A 13,513-nucleotide genomic window follows, 5' to 3' on the forward strand; every position below is an offset into this window, starting at 1 on the left:
GGAGTGTAGTTCCCTTATCATTAGCTGAATTCACTGAATTCCCTTCAGAGGCTCCTGCTGCAAATTGGTAATGACTGTACCAGAATGTTTGATAGGACATTGATTGAAAACTATCGTCTCAAATTTGACAATTGATGGCTTATTTTGAAGGTATGAATCTGTAATTTTATATTATGTAACAAAAAAAAAGGGGGAAATTCTCAGGAGGAGGAGCTATTTAGGTTAGACTTCTAAGGGTTAAGAGAACAATAAGAAAAGCCACCGCCACATTCATCAAGCCGTTCTTAACGTCGAAATCGGTTCTTACCCAGGTCGGTTGCATGATGAATCCCACTCATTCTTAAATTCAAATGCGCGTTTGCGCTAAAACCATTTGCATACAGACACGCCCGCCATCTCCTTATAAGGCGAATGAGGCGTGTGTAAAACAGCCGATTTTCGGCATCTGATCGCTCGCTGTCTGATCCATTCAACAGGAAGCGATGTGCGACTGATCTCAAAATGACACACACACACATCTCACGACTCGCGACTCAGTGCATGTGTGTGTGTGTTCCTGTGGGTCGCTCATCGCATGTGTGTGTGTTAATCTGATGACAAATAAAGACTTATACTTGTACTTGTACGTATACCGCGTATTGTATAGTGCGAAATAAATCGTTCCAGCAAAGTAGGCTTTGTCAATACTGAACGACTTGACGACGCTTGTCAAGAACCAATCGCGCAGTAGGTTGGGAAATACTGGATCTGTCACCTGTCATCTCTCTCTGAAAGGTCCCTGTGGCTAAAACCCTGAATGCGCTCAGAACTTGTACGAGCAGAGAAGAGAAGAGAGGAAGAGGAGATGTTGTAAATATGCGTTCTATGCGTACGGCCTGGGCAGCCAGCATCTGACTGTTCTAACTGCAATATATAATCCATTTCAGAAGAAGAATGCACGCAATAAGTTATAATAATAATAATTATTATTATTATTGAAAAGTTCTGGGTTTATAAAGTCGTATTTGGGGGCAAATCGGTTTGCTTTCAACTAGTGCGGTCAATCGATTAAAATATTTAACTCGATTAATCGCATGACTGTCCATAGTTAACTCGCGATTAATTGCAAATTAATCAAATTTTTTCTTTTTTTTCTACCTTAAAACGGATCTTTTTCAAGTTCCAAGTTTTAATACTCTTATCAACATGCGAGTCAACAAATGCTTGCTTTATGCAGCCATTTAACACAAAAGGATGACCCTCATGCATTGCACATTTGCATTAAATTCAAAACAGAGTGATGCACAAAATAACTTAAAAGAAAATAATAATTTAAAACAATGAATAAAGTGTGCATGAAATAATAGGGGAAAGAAAACGTTAGGAACTTGTTACATTCACCCACACAAGGGCTGAGTAATAACACACCCCCCCCGCCCTCTCTCACACACACACTCTCCCAGCTCTCTTTCTCTCTTGCCCCTTCCTCATCTCTCTCACCCCCCTCTCTCTATATCTCACACACACACGCACACACACACTTCAGAAACAAACATAGTATCAATGAGAGCATCAATAATACACCTGAGTGAAGTCTAGTAAAAACATATATATATAATTTTTTTCTTAAAAGTTAATCGTGAGTAAAAAAAAATAGTGGCGTTAATAGAATCAGGCGATGACGCGTTAATACCGCGTTAACTTTGACAGCCTTACTTTCAACCCATGAACTCCTTCCTCTCTCACCTTTTTATATATATTTTTTTTATTGTATCTACTAAAACTGTATTGTATTGTTTGTTTTGTAAAGTGTCTTTGAGCATTAGGAAAAGCGCTATATAAATCTGATGTATTATTATTATTATTAGGAATGTAGGCATGTTTTAATGTTTCTCATCTGGGTAAGAATTTCTTATTTCGGTAAGAGTGCTCTCGACCACTCGTATAATTTGTTCTTGCCTGAGAAAAAAGCAACAATAATAAAACTTTGCTGAATCCCAGGTAAGAACAAAGTAAGAGGAAATGCTAGTTAAGAACAAAAATGCATGTCAAGAACCCGAAACACATCAATGGTGAATTCTAATAAGAAAACACCAGACGACCTTCCCTCCATGCTGTCTGGGACGAGCAGCAGGAAGCTGGTCAATAAGACACAGACACAGGCCTTATATGACGCAACTGAGGGCAACCTTGTCAATTCTGCTCCTCACATAAGAGGGGAAGACAGAAGTTCCCCCAGAGAGACCTCCACGTGAGTACAATTGAAAAAGATACATGCAATAATAATTGGGCCAAGTGACCAACGGCCCAATACACACTGTAATAGAGAGCAGAGCAGGAAACGAACAGTTTTCGAATGCAACGAATCATCCAACTTTGACAAAGACAGCGGTCTGCAGCACAGAGCCTGTAACCTCACGGATGTCTCCTGGCCAATAGGAAACGCACCCAGTGACGTATCCCATGGCCAGGGGGAAATCCTGTGACCCACCCATCCTAACAGGGAGTAGAACCAGGGAACCCTCCCCTCCCTGTGACGCGCTGCCCCTCAGCCGACAGGGAAAACTGACAGGCAGGAGGTCCCACCTCCCGGCCAATCGGTAAAGGGGGGGGAGGATTTGATCAGCCCACCCCTCATGACCCCTCACCCCTGATACGATGCAACGACAAAGCAGAGCCATGACACCAGTCATAGCGTGCTACATGAAAGCGCATTATACCTGTTAGGGTAACAGCTTCACATTCTGCACGCCAGCCACAGACGATGCAAAAACTGGTTTTATACATGGCTTCAGGCTCATGTGCGAACTTGCCACCTGAATTTTTACACCTTTACCCTAAAGGAAGAAAAAACACAGACCAAGAGAGGGGCCAAGGGCCCTGGTACAAGAGCTACACATGTAACTTCTGTAGGCCAACACCTAACCCAGTTGTGGATCCTAAACGTGAATACGATACACACAACCCTCCATCACAACAAAAAAGGGCAAAAAGTTCACTCACTACTGTAAGAGGAACGCCGTTTTTTATGATGAGAGAAGACATAAGTCCTCGATTAAGTGCTGGTCACAGGCCTTGCTAAGTCTACATGACAGCGACCAAACAATTTTCAGAGAAATTGCCTCTCTAAGCAAGAGCACAACCCCAGCAGAAGCTGAGGGATTTACACCGTATCCCCAAAAATATAGTGAATCAACACACATTTTGTAAACAAAATCATATTTGAGGGGAGGGGGGGGGGGGGCAGGGGCAAACCAGGGAATAATTTCACCCACCCCTCACCACCTTACCCCTGATACGACACCAAATGTGTAGAGTAAGCTTTACATCATGCACGCCAGCACAGCCGAAGACCTTGTTTGAACAGGTTTCCCACAGCTCTGCTTATGTGTGAAAAAAACTTGCCACTTGTTTTTTTCATCATTACCCTCAAGTAAGAATAACAAGCTAAGAGAGGGACTCAGCCCTCGATATGCCACTATGCACAGCATTGTAGGGTAACCCAGCCAGTTGTGGGCTCAGCCACGTTGTCTAAACGTTACATGAAGACCCACAACTTCTCATCATACAACAAAAAACCCAGTTCATTTTTACTCACGTTAAAAACAACGCTGTTCCTAGGTAGAGAGAAAGGCACAAGCCTTGGCCAACGCTAACCCAAGCTATACAAGCGACCAAGACAATTCTCACACAGCACACGTTGTATCTCCAAATGTAGTGAAGTAACATATGTTTTGTAGACAAGACATCGTTATTAACAAAAACATTCGGGAAGGGAAGGAAGGAAGAGTGGGGTAATCTCCATTGGACATCTTCCCTGCACCAAGGAACGCTGGACGAAAGGCTGCAACACAGGTTGGTCTCCACGTCGACGAAGGCCTCTCGCTGGCTAGTCCAGAAGAAGCAATGGCCGGCGTGACGCCCCCCTCCTGCAGCCGGTCATGGCGCAGGCCCGACTACATCTTCTGCCAAAGATGACGTCGTAGTCAGAGTGCCAGGGCCTGCTATTCTCACGGCTACGCCAATGGTTGTAGCACAAGCTAAACAGCTAACTCTAGGCTAACTGATAGCATCAAGCTAATGTTCCCAGCCGAGCGCAGCCGGCAGCTAACGTCGTAGCTAACAGCTAACTGGCTAACAGTTAGCTTAAACCGGCTATCGCTAGCCACTAGCTCAGGCAGAAGCAAGCTAAGCGGCAAGCTAAGCTAAAACTGTACAACGTGAGAAAAGCAATACAGGCCAGCATTTCAGACAGCCGCTGTCTTTTCCTCTTCTTATCCGAAGAAAAAAGGGAAAAGGCAACACACGTCCCTCTTCAGAACGGTGTTTACCAGACACAGCGGTGTTGGCAACAAGCCCCTCGTTGTATGCGGGCTTATAGCCGACCTGAGCATGGAGATATTCTCATAACGAACACCAAGCTCACCTCCCTCGCGCCGGGTGATTTTCATCTTGAAAAGCGGGGCCAGTACGGCGACAGTGGGTATCCGTTTGTCCAGAGACCCGGGGAATTGAACCGCAGATTCTGAATCACGGTCCCAGGAAAACAAAGCTACAACTTCACTTGAGGAGGAGCTAATGTTATCGTGGGGCATCAAACTAGAACCCCCTCCACGCCGCTAAGGGGAAGCGAAAAATATCCTAGCCTGGAGCCGACCTTCGTAAGCTGTGTAGTTGTTCCCCCCACAACCGACACACCTGGCGCCCGCGTCGCAAAAAAACATCACCTGCCCAGAGAGGCCGTCAGCCCCCACACGGCCTATCGCCTCCCAAGCAAAGTGTCCAGCTGCAGAGCCGGAGGCAATGCCGGCGGGGATTGCTCAGCGACGCGAGCCCCTAATATGAAGCACCGGTGGAGGTCAGAATGATCATCATCTTCTAGACACTCCGGTGGCAAAGACATTATCGCTGTATTTCCTCGAAAAATAGTGAGAGAGAAAACAAAGATATAATGTCAACGCAGCTCCTTTTTTTCAAACGTAACTCCTTTCCAATAACTATTTCGGCACTAAACTAAAGTCGTGTATACTGTCACTTTTCGGTGGTGAAAATAGGGAAGGAGCTGTTAGTATGGCCACGACCCCGCTTATGTAGAGGAGCGGATGTTGGTGTGTACATGTGAAGAAAATTATTCAGTATTCGATTGATAAGGGATAGGGTTCCACTAGAGTGCAGAGCGTAAGCTATACAATAAGCTATACGATATATAACCTAGCAATAGGAAAAAGAAAAGGAAGAAACCTCAGATGGGCAATTCAAAATTCATAATTATTTAAGACAAATTAAAGTTAAAATAATAATAGAAATACTAAATTAACTCTAATACTCATCCACAGCATGTTGCAATCGTCCATCCTTATGTAATATAAAACAATGTTGATAATGATGATGTTGATGATGATGATCAATTATGAATTGTTTAACATTTTGTCATTTTGATTCATTCCTAAGTTCTGATTAAATGTAGCTGCCTTTTGTCTGGTGATGACCGAAGAACCTTAACCTTGAAGAGATCCTCGATCTCAGTGTGATTAACCTGTGACCTGAGACTGAACGTCTCGTCTTGCTTCCCGCAGGAGTGTAGGTGTGTGCGTCTCCGCGGACTCTCTGCCCTCCACGGTGTCTGGGAGCTCTCTGGCCGCCAGTCTGCTGCTGGGCACCAGCGCCATGTTGGTGAAGGAGACGGGCATCACGGTGCTGGGGGTGTGTGTGCTCTACGATGCCCTGGTGCTCTGCCGCAAGCCGCTCCTCTCGTAAGTAAGAGTGTCTGAGACGCTGAGAGTTTGTTTGGGAGAAAGAGTGTCTATGTGTGTGTGTGCGGATATATATAGCGTGGGATGGTACCAATGTGTTCACTGCCACTCCTTTCGTTATTTTTGTTTTATTTGTCACATATAAAGGTACATGTACATTACAGTGGAATGCTTGGTTTTGTATGAGCCCCCTGAGATTCTGGTTCATACAGTAAAAAAAATAATAAAGACCTATAGGTCTCTCTCTCTCTCTCTCTCTCTCTCTTTCAGTTGGTCTCTCTCTCTCTCTCTCTCTCTCACTATTGGTCTCTCTCTCTTTCAGTTGGACTCTCTCCCTCTCTTACTATTGGTCTCTCCCATTTATTTATATATTCAGTGAGTTTATTTTGGTGTCAGTCATTGAATCCAGATGTTGCTGCAAGTGTGACAAACTACTTCATAGCCTCCCAGGGGTGTGTGTGTGGGTGTGCAGGGTGGGGGGGTTATTGCTCTCCCAGGCAGACTACAACAGTGGAACGTAGAATGAAGGGAAGAGGCTGCAATATACAGCTCAACTGAAAGGCGTGCGTGTGTGCGTGTGTGCGTGTGTGCGTGTGTGCGTGTGTGTGTGCGTGCGTGTGTGTGTGTGTGTGTGTGTGTGTGTGTGTGTGTGTGTGTGTGTGTGTGTGTGTGTGTGTGTGTGTGGGTGTGTGTGGGTGGGGTAGGGTGGTCCAGATGTGTGTCCCCATGCAGTGTTCGCCAGTATGGAATGTTCTAGGATTAGCCTGCTGCCACTGGGCTGGGTTCTTTGATAACGCATAAAAGGAAACACTGACCTGGTGGTGTGTGTGTGGGGGGGGGAGGGGGTGCTGCTATGCTACTGGTACTGTGTGTGATAGGCAAATGACCCCAGGCATGTGTCACTGAGTTGTCTGTGGCAATAGTCCAAGACTGTAGTGTGTGTATTTGCGTGTATGTGTGCACGTTTTAAAAATGTGTGTATCCTCATACTTGGCATTTACATTATTTGTGTACTGTGTATGTGTGTGTTTGTATGTATGTGTATTTATTCCAAAATGAGTGCATCCTCATGAAATAACTTGATGTTAAGTGTTTTTTTTTCTTTTGTGTTTTTTCTTATACAGTATATATTGCGTGTGTTGGTGTGTGTTTTTCATGAGTGATGCCTGGATGGTTTAACATTACAGCTGATGTTTTTCCTCTATATTTCAAATGTCACTGTTGTACTTGTCACTCGGTGTGTAGGGAGGTGCTCACTGTATCTTTTGTCTATTCCCAACCTGGCACGGCAGCTCGCTTTGCGAGATCATGCAAGAATCCATCTGGTCAGCCTTCAATTTCTGCGCTTTTGCCCCGAACCACAGCGGTTCAGACCAATCGGACTATATGAGATGGTCCAACTAACAAGCTAGCTGGCTGGTGTCATTGCTAACAGCTAACACTAATAATGCACCAAGCTAGCACGTATTTCCAGGAACAAAAGCATTCATTCTGAACGTTACATCACTGATGCTTGAAATGTGTGAACTTAGGAAAACGTACAAACCGTTGCTACAATGTAACATCTCCAGTCTCTCTTCATTTTTCTTTTCTGTTCTCCCAGCTGTTAACACATTAACTGCCACGCTTATATCCATCAATGTTTGATCACTGCCACCAGTTTAAGTCTATGGAGATGTTTACCTTCTTTGCAGGGCTATAACTTTTAAAATTATATTGCTAAATTGACATTACTATGGCCCATTCAACATCGATTATCTATCGTTCAGGATGTAGGAACGTTTTACTTTTTCATTCACACATTCATACGAAAATACCGTCTAGAGTATAAATATGTTTTTATCGTTTTCTGCAGTAATTCCTAGAATGTGAGATATAGGCATAAATGCATGTATTAGATTATCAAATGCTGTTTGATATTGATCCACGCTATATAAAAACTGTCAACTGTACATGGTCCTAAACGTTATGACTGATCATGCGCGGGTGAGCGGAGGGGGGGGGGGTCGTTTATAATTCCGTGATCGTCGTTAAATGATTTATGTAGTATGGGTGATATATAGATCAGAGCAGTTTGCATCGATAATAATAAACAAAAACGATGAAAGTCACGGCAGCCTCCTCTTACCGTTGGGCGATGATACTGGAGCAAACAGATCCCAGTTATTTGATGGGGATCGAGGCGATCCATTTCCGGTTTGTATAATACTAATACACGCCCAAATCATGTCGATTATTGAGTTATGGCAGCGATCCATATCCACGGTGTGTGGCTAGAGTCCTGGGATGATATGCGAGTGGCCGGACGGATTTAGGAGACTCACCAAAATCCAACCGGCATATCCGGTTTGGCAACTCGCCGATCATCCACCTGGTGGCAGTATTGAAGCGTTGCAGAGTTGTGCTGAGTCCCACAGCATCAGACAAGGCTCCGTGAGTGAAATATGAATACCATGGCGAAAATATTAAATATGATCAAAATAACGTTGTACGCCGTGATCTGGCAGAATTCGCATGAACTTGAAACCCGTTGTACGACGTTTTTGGCGCAGAAAGTGTTAACTAGGGATGGGTACCGAATTCGGTACTTTTGAGGTACCGAACCGAAACATGTCGGTACTACCGAGTATCGAATCAAGTGAGATACCAAAAAAGAAAAAAAAAAAAAAAACTTTTTTATTTTTATTTTTTACTTTACTTTATTTATTTTTTTTTTAACTTTTTTCTTTTCATGTCAACGTTCACACGCACAATATATGCTTACCTAGGATTTGACTTGATTCAACAACAAAGCAGTCGGAGCAATGGCAAGCCGAAAACTGTCGAAATTGTAGTTATTTGAAGTTTGGATTTTTTTTCCGACTGAGATAGGTAAATTAGATTTCTTGAGACTAAAGTACCGAAAAAAGGTACCGTTGGGTATCGGTATCGATTCACAGGTACCGGTACCGGTTCAAATGTGAAAGGTACCCATCCCTAGTGTTAACAGACTGTTATGCTGCCTAGCTAGCGAGCTCTACCCAGCATGCCGTTCAGCGGTGTACCAGTTAATAGGGTCCCCTCTCAATACACGACTACACAGTGTATTTGCCGGTAAAAACAAGGGGAAATATACCTTTGAGACAAAATGATATTAAACAAATCGATTTATAATAATTTTTTTTATTGAATTATTATTCGAATATTCAGAGGAACAGCATAGACTGTGCTGAGAAAAGGACTCTCACCTTCATTGGTACTGTAAGTAGGAAATAAGGCTAGGCGCTAGGGTTCCAAAAATCTGAACGATCCCTTTAACTGAACATGTTGGAGGCCTTAGCTATGGCTGCAGTCTAAAGGCTCCCACAGAGTTGGGCGTATTGCGATCGGACCGTACTCCGCCCGGTATGAGTCGTTTGAGGTTTCATAGTCGAGTGTACCACCGCATACCAATTTCTACATTTCTCGTGCCAGTTCACTACATTTCCCACAATCCTTGCGCGCTATTTACACTTTATGTCATGGCGTCGTCCATCAATGTCAAAAGAGTATAGGTTATCTCCCTTTCCAAGATTTCGAAATAACAATTCACTTCATTTAGAAAAGCCATTCAAACTTCTCAAGTTTCTTCAGATAATGAAAAAAAGACAAATATATATGAATTGGAATGGATAACGATTAGCGATGGTCAAACAAAATTTAGCGTCATCTACCTGCCAGTCTTACTGGTCCAATCCTACCCATAGAACCATGATCCTGCCCTACTCTCTCTTGGCACGAGTGAGTGTTCAGAGTAAAATGCAGATCAGTGTCACAGGTCGATGTCAACCAACATGCCGAGCAGCCTTTTGTGTGACACTAAGTGAGCGGCGCAACGACCTCTGCCGAGTCCGTTCCACCCGACTCTGGGATCCTTAATGCAGTGTGCTTGGCTTTGCCCTAGATCAGCGCTAGCTTCTTTAATAACCCCTTAATGCTTGACGGTAGTAGTCATGTAAAGCTTGGGTGACCTGCAGCCCACGCACCTGCCATGCCGCATGGCAATTAACTGGTGTCTGGTGATTGACAGCTCACAAGAGAATTACACAGGTACTGTAGGGAGCGTGGTAGGCAAAGGCTCTATGGCCAGCGGGTACATTTTTTACCCTAGGAATCGTTGTATTGGAGTGATGGCAGACGGCTAGGCAAAACGGTCATGATGGATAGATGCTGTAGCACTCCAGGTAAGGGGGGGAATATGTTTTTTTTTCTTTTTGGGTGAACTGCCCCTTTAAACCCAGCAGCATTAGATTATAGGGCATTCAGGAAGGCAGCAGCTTTGTTCCTGTGTTTCAGTCTTCAATTTGTTAGTGAAACCTGGATTCAGTGACACACAGATACATGCGCACACACACACACACACACACACACACACACACACACACACACAAGGGAGTTGTCCGGATATGCTGCCAACCATTGACGGACACACATACCCAAGCCACTATTGTGTGTGTATGTAATCCTGTCATTCCAATAAGCCAACCCCACAGAGACAATACCCAGGAGACCAAAGTCAGTCTAATAAACTCTCCAACCTCTCTCTCTCCCTCTCCCTCTCTCCCTCTCGATTCTTCTCCATGGTAGGATGGTGCTGTGTGTGTCTTGTTGTGGAGTAATGTTGTTAAACCACATCAAGGAGAAGAGTATATCCCTTAGTAAGGAACCGGCTCCTCTCTGACTGTTTCAAGACAAACCACAGGAAGTGGATCATCTCAGGAATTCACACAAGATACAGACCCCTGGTCTCTCTCTCTCTCTGTCTCTGTCTCTCTCTCTCCCTGTTTCTATCTCTCTCCCTGTCTCCCACTCGATCACTCTCTCTCCCCCTGTGTCTCTCGTCGCTCTCTCTCTATCACTATCCCTCTCTCCCTGTCTCTCTTTCTATCACTCTCTCGCTTCCCCAGTCTCTCTTTCTCTCTCTCTCTCTCTCTCTCTCTCTCTCTCTCTCTCTCTCTCTCTCTCTCACCCCCTATCCCCCCTCTCTCTATCACTATCTCTCTCTCCATGTCCCCCCCTCTCTATCGCTATCCCTTTCTCCCTGTCTCTCTCCCTCTATCTCCCTGCCTCTCTATCTCTCTCTCCCTCTATCTCTCCCTGCCTCTCTCTATCTCTCTCTCCCTCTATCTCTCCCTGCCTTTCTCTAGCTCTCTCCCTCTATCTCTCCCTGTCTCTCTCCCTCTATCTCTCCCCGCCTCTCTATCTCTCTCTCCCCGCCTCTCTCTATCGCTCTCTCCCTCTATCTCTCCCTGCCTCTCTCTTTCACTCTCATTTCCACCTCTGGTCTCCTGTTGTGCTGCATGGTAGTAGCTGTCCGCATGCATTAAGGACACGCGGGGTGTGATTCGAGATTTGACGTTACATTCATATAAAACTCACACATCTCATAAACTAATGCAACAGAAAGTAATTTTCTGTTTAGTTTATTCAAGGGATTTGCCCTCAAGTACCTGCAAATAGATGAAATGAAACCAACAGATTATGTTTTGCTTTCATAAGGATGCTTCCCAAATGCAGGACAGCAAAGACATGTTGATTTTGTAGGACAGTAAAGTAATACTGAATAGCCTGCTACAATATGTAAGAATACGGTTTACATAATGTATAAAGCATTTGATCTAAATGTAAGATGTGTTGTATAGGATATGTTGTAGAGAGGTTATGATATGTTATCGAGCCGTTGGGATTATGTTATATAGGACATTGTGCTTCATACTGTACAGTAAAAGAATAAAGACCAAACACTATACAATATACAAGTACAAAATGCAAAACAAAATGCAAAAATTAGGTAGTGGTAGTGCAAAGGTAGTGCAAATATTTTAGTAATAAATAGATGAAATATGGTGTAGTGTTAAAGTGTATAAAACTGTATACATCAGCGATATCTTCTATAATGTACTCACATTATTACCACTGATTATAGAGTGTCTATACTCACCGTTACCGTATACTGTTTGTACTATATTCTATATGTCATATCTACTCATATTATTTAAACCACTGGCTAGATTGGTTATATTACTCATATTATACTAATAGCGTCGCACTCTGTTTATACTGTACATCAATACATAATAATTCTTACATATGTAACTGTTGTGACAACGTCACCTTAAACTTCGATGCCCCGAGGGAGATTCGAACCCCGGTCTCCCACACCGCAGGCAGCAACACAGACCGCTATACCAAGAGGTGAATCCACTTCTAAGTGCTGGGTCTATGCGTCTTTTGAGGATGTGAGAGTGAGTTTAACCCATAGCACCGCTACTCACCCCAGCCCTTCTTGACTGCGCTTCACGATACCATCCGTTACACATACATAATTTCTTTCCATGGCTTCCTGTGAGGATCCTCTTCTTACAGAACAGCTCCAGAGGCCTGTTAGCGTTCTTATATATCCAGTCCTCCAGCTTCTCCACAGAGAATCAGTGTGTTTCCATCAGTGTGCTACTCTCTGATGAGGCTCCAGGTGAGTCTCTCACTAATATTCCAGACATGCCAGACGTCAGGGCCTTGATCTTCCTCCCTCTGCAGAAAACACAGGACAAAATTGGAGAAGGGCCACACCCCTAGTGCTGAGCATGAGTTTGTATGGCTGCATAAATGTAAAAAGATGTGGTATTTAGGGGGACCTATAATATAAAAAAAATCTGTCGAATCCCAGGCTGGAAATTGAAAGCCAAGTAGTAGAATTGGCCAAGTGTGTGTGTGTTTGTGTCTGTGCAGATGGGAGACTTTGGGCTCCTCTTGAGTTGCTTTTCCTTGAGGCTTCCAAAGTGTCTGCCATTTGGGTCCAGTTCCAGCGAGACCCCAACCCCTGAAACAGACAGGAAGCAGGAGCAGAACGGATGGAAGCTAGAGGCATATGTTGGCACTAGAGCAAACGCACCAAGCGCAGGGTTTTCTTCAAGGTATTCTGGAGTCGCTGCAAGTTAATTTCCCAGTGTATTTCTATGGAGCCTGTCTGGTGCAATCAATAAAATAGCCTCAGGCTCAACGTAGATTTGATCCCTACTTCTCTGTGAGCCGGGGGCGTCTGGTGTGGACAACATCACCTATTAACACTTTAACTGCCGGAAGACGCTTTTAGGCGTCCTTCCCCGCCATGCTCAAGTTGCCGAAGACACCGTAACTCGTCTTTGATATCAATATTTCAAAAATCTGTGATCGGAATCATATTTCCTTTCCGGGGCCCTGAGACACAAGTGTGATCTCCTCTCAATCCTCTAGCGGTTCAAGACCGCCATCTGGTGGCCGATCGGCATATCGAAAAAACGGATGTTACCTTTAACCCGGTAGGACTCACTCCATATGGGGTCCGGGCACTCGCTAGTGTTAGAGAGACTCAGTCTTCACACAGTGAACATCGATCGCTGCAAATAACTCGAAAAAACAACATGATTTGGACGTATATATTATTATACAACCTGGAAATGGACCGGATATTTCTATATCCCATAATAGGAAAATGTCTGTTCCACGCTCATCGCCCAACGGCGCGAGGAAGATACGGTAAGATTCAGCGTTATTTTTCAATGTGTACGATACTAACTGCTATGATGAACATTTGACCCACATTAGATGAATGGTATAACGCTGCCCACGGAATTATAAACGCCCCCTCGGCCATCCGGTCAACATCGGATTACGTGTAGTAACTTCCAGAAGTTTGTCCAGTTGGATTCTTTTTATATCGCGCCGATTGCTATCAAACTGTATTTGATCATCAATATAATGCATTTGGGGCTATAAATCACGTT

At 44.2% G+C, this 13,513-nt stretch overlaps 1 protein-coding gene across 3 annotated transcripts in view; it reads left to right on the plus strand.

The window, feature by feature from the left end:
- tmtc1 (transmembrane O-mannosyltransferase targeting cadherins 1) overlaps positions 1-13,513 on the plus strand; it is a 128,666-nt gene that overhangs the window by 22,242 nt on the left and 92,911 nt on the right. For all 3 annotated transcript variants that reach the window (XM_084330647.1, XM_084330649.1, XM_084330648.1), the window contains exon 4: positions 5,556-5,732. In XM_084330647.1, the coding sequence (XP_084186773.1) occupies positions 5,556-5,732 (177 nt within the window). The remainder of the gene's footprint in view (positions 1-5,555; positions 5,733-13,513) is intronic.

The sequence above is a fragment of the Notolepis coatsorum genome, assembly GCF_963971535.1.
Source record: "Notolepis coatsorum genome assembly, chromosome: 15".
NCBI lineage: Eukaryota > Metazoa > Chordata > Actinopteri > Aulopiformes > Paralepididae > Notolepis > Notolepis coatsorum.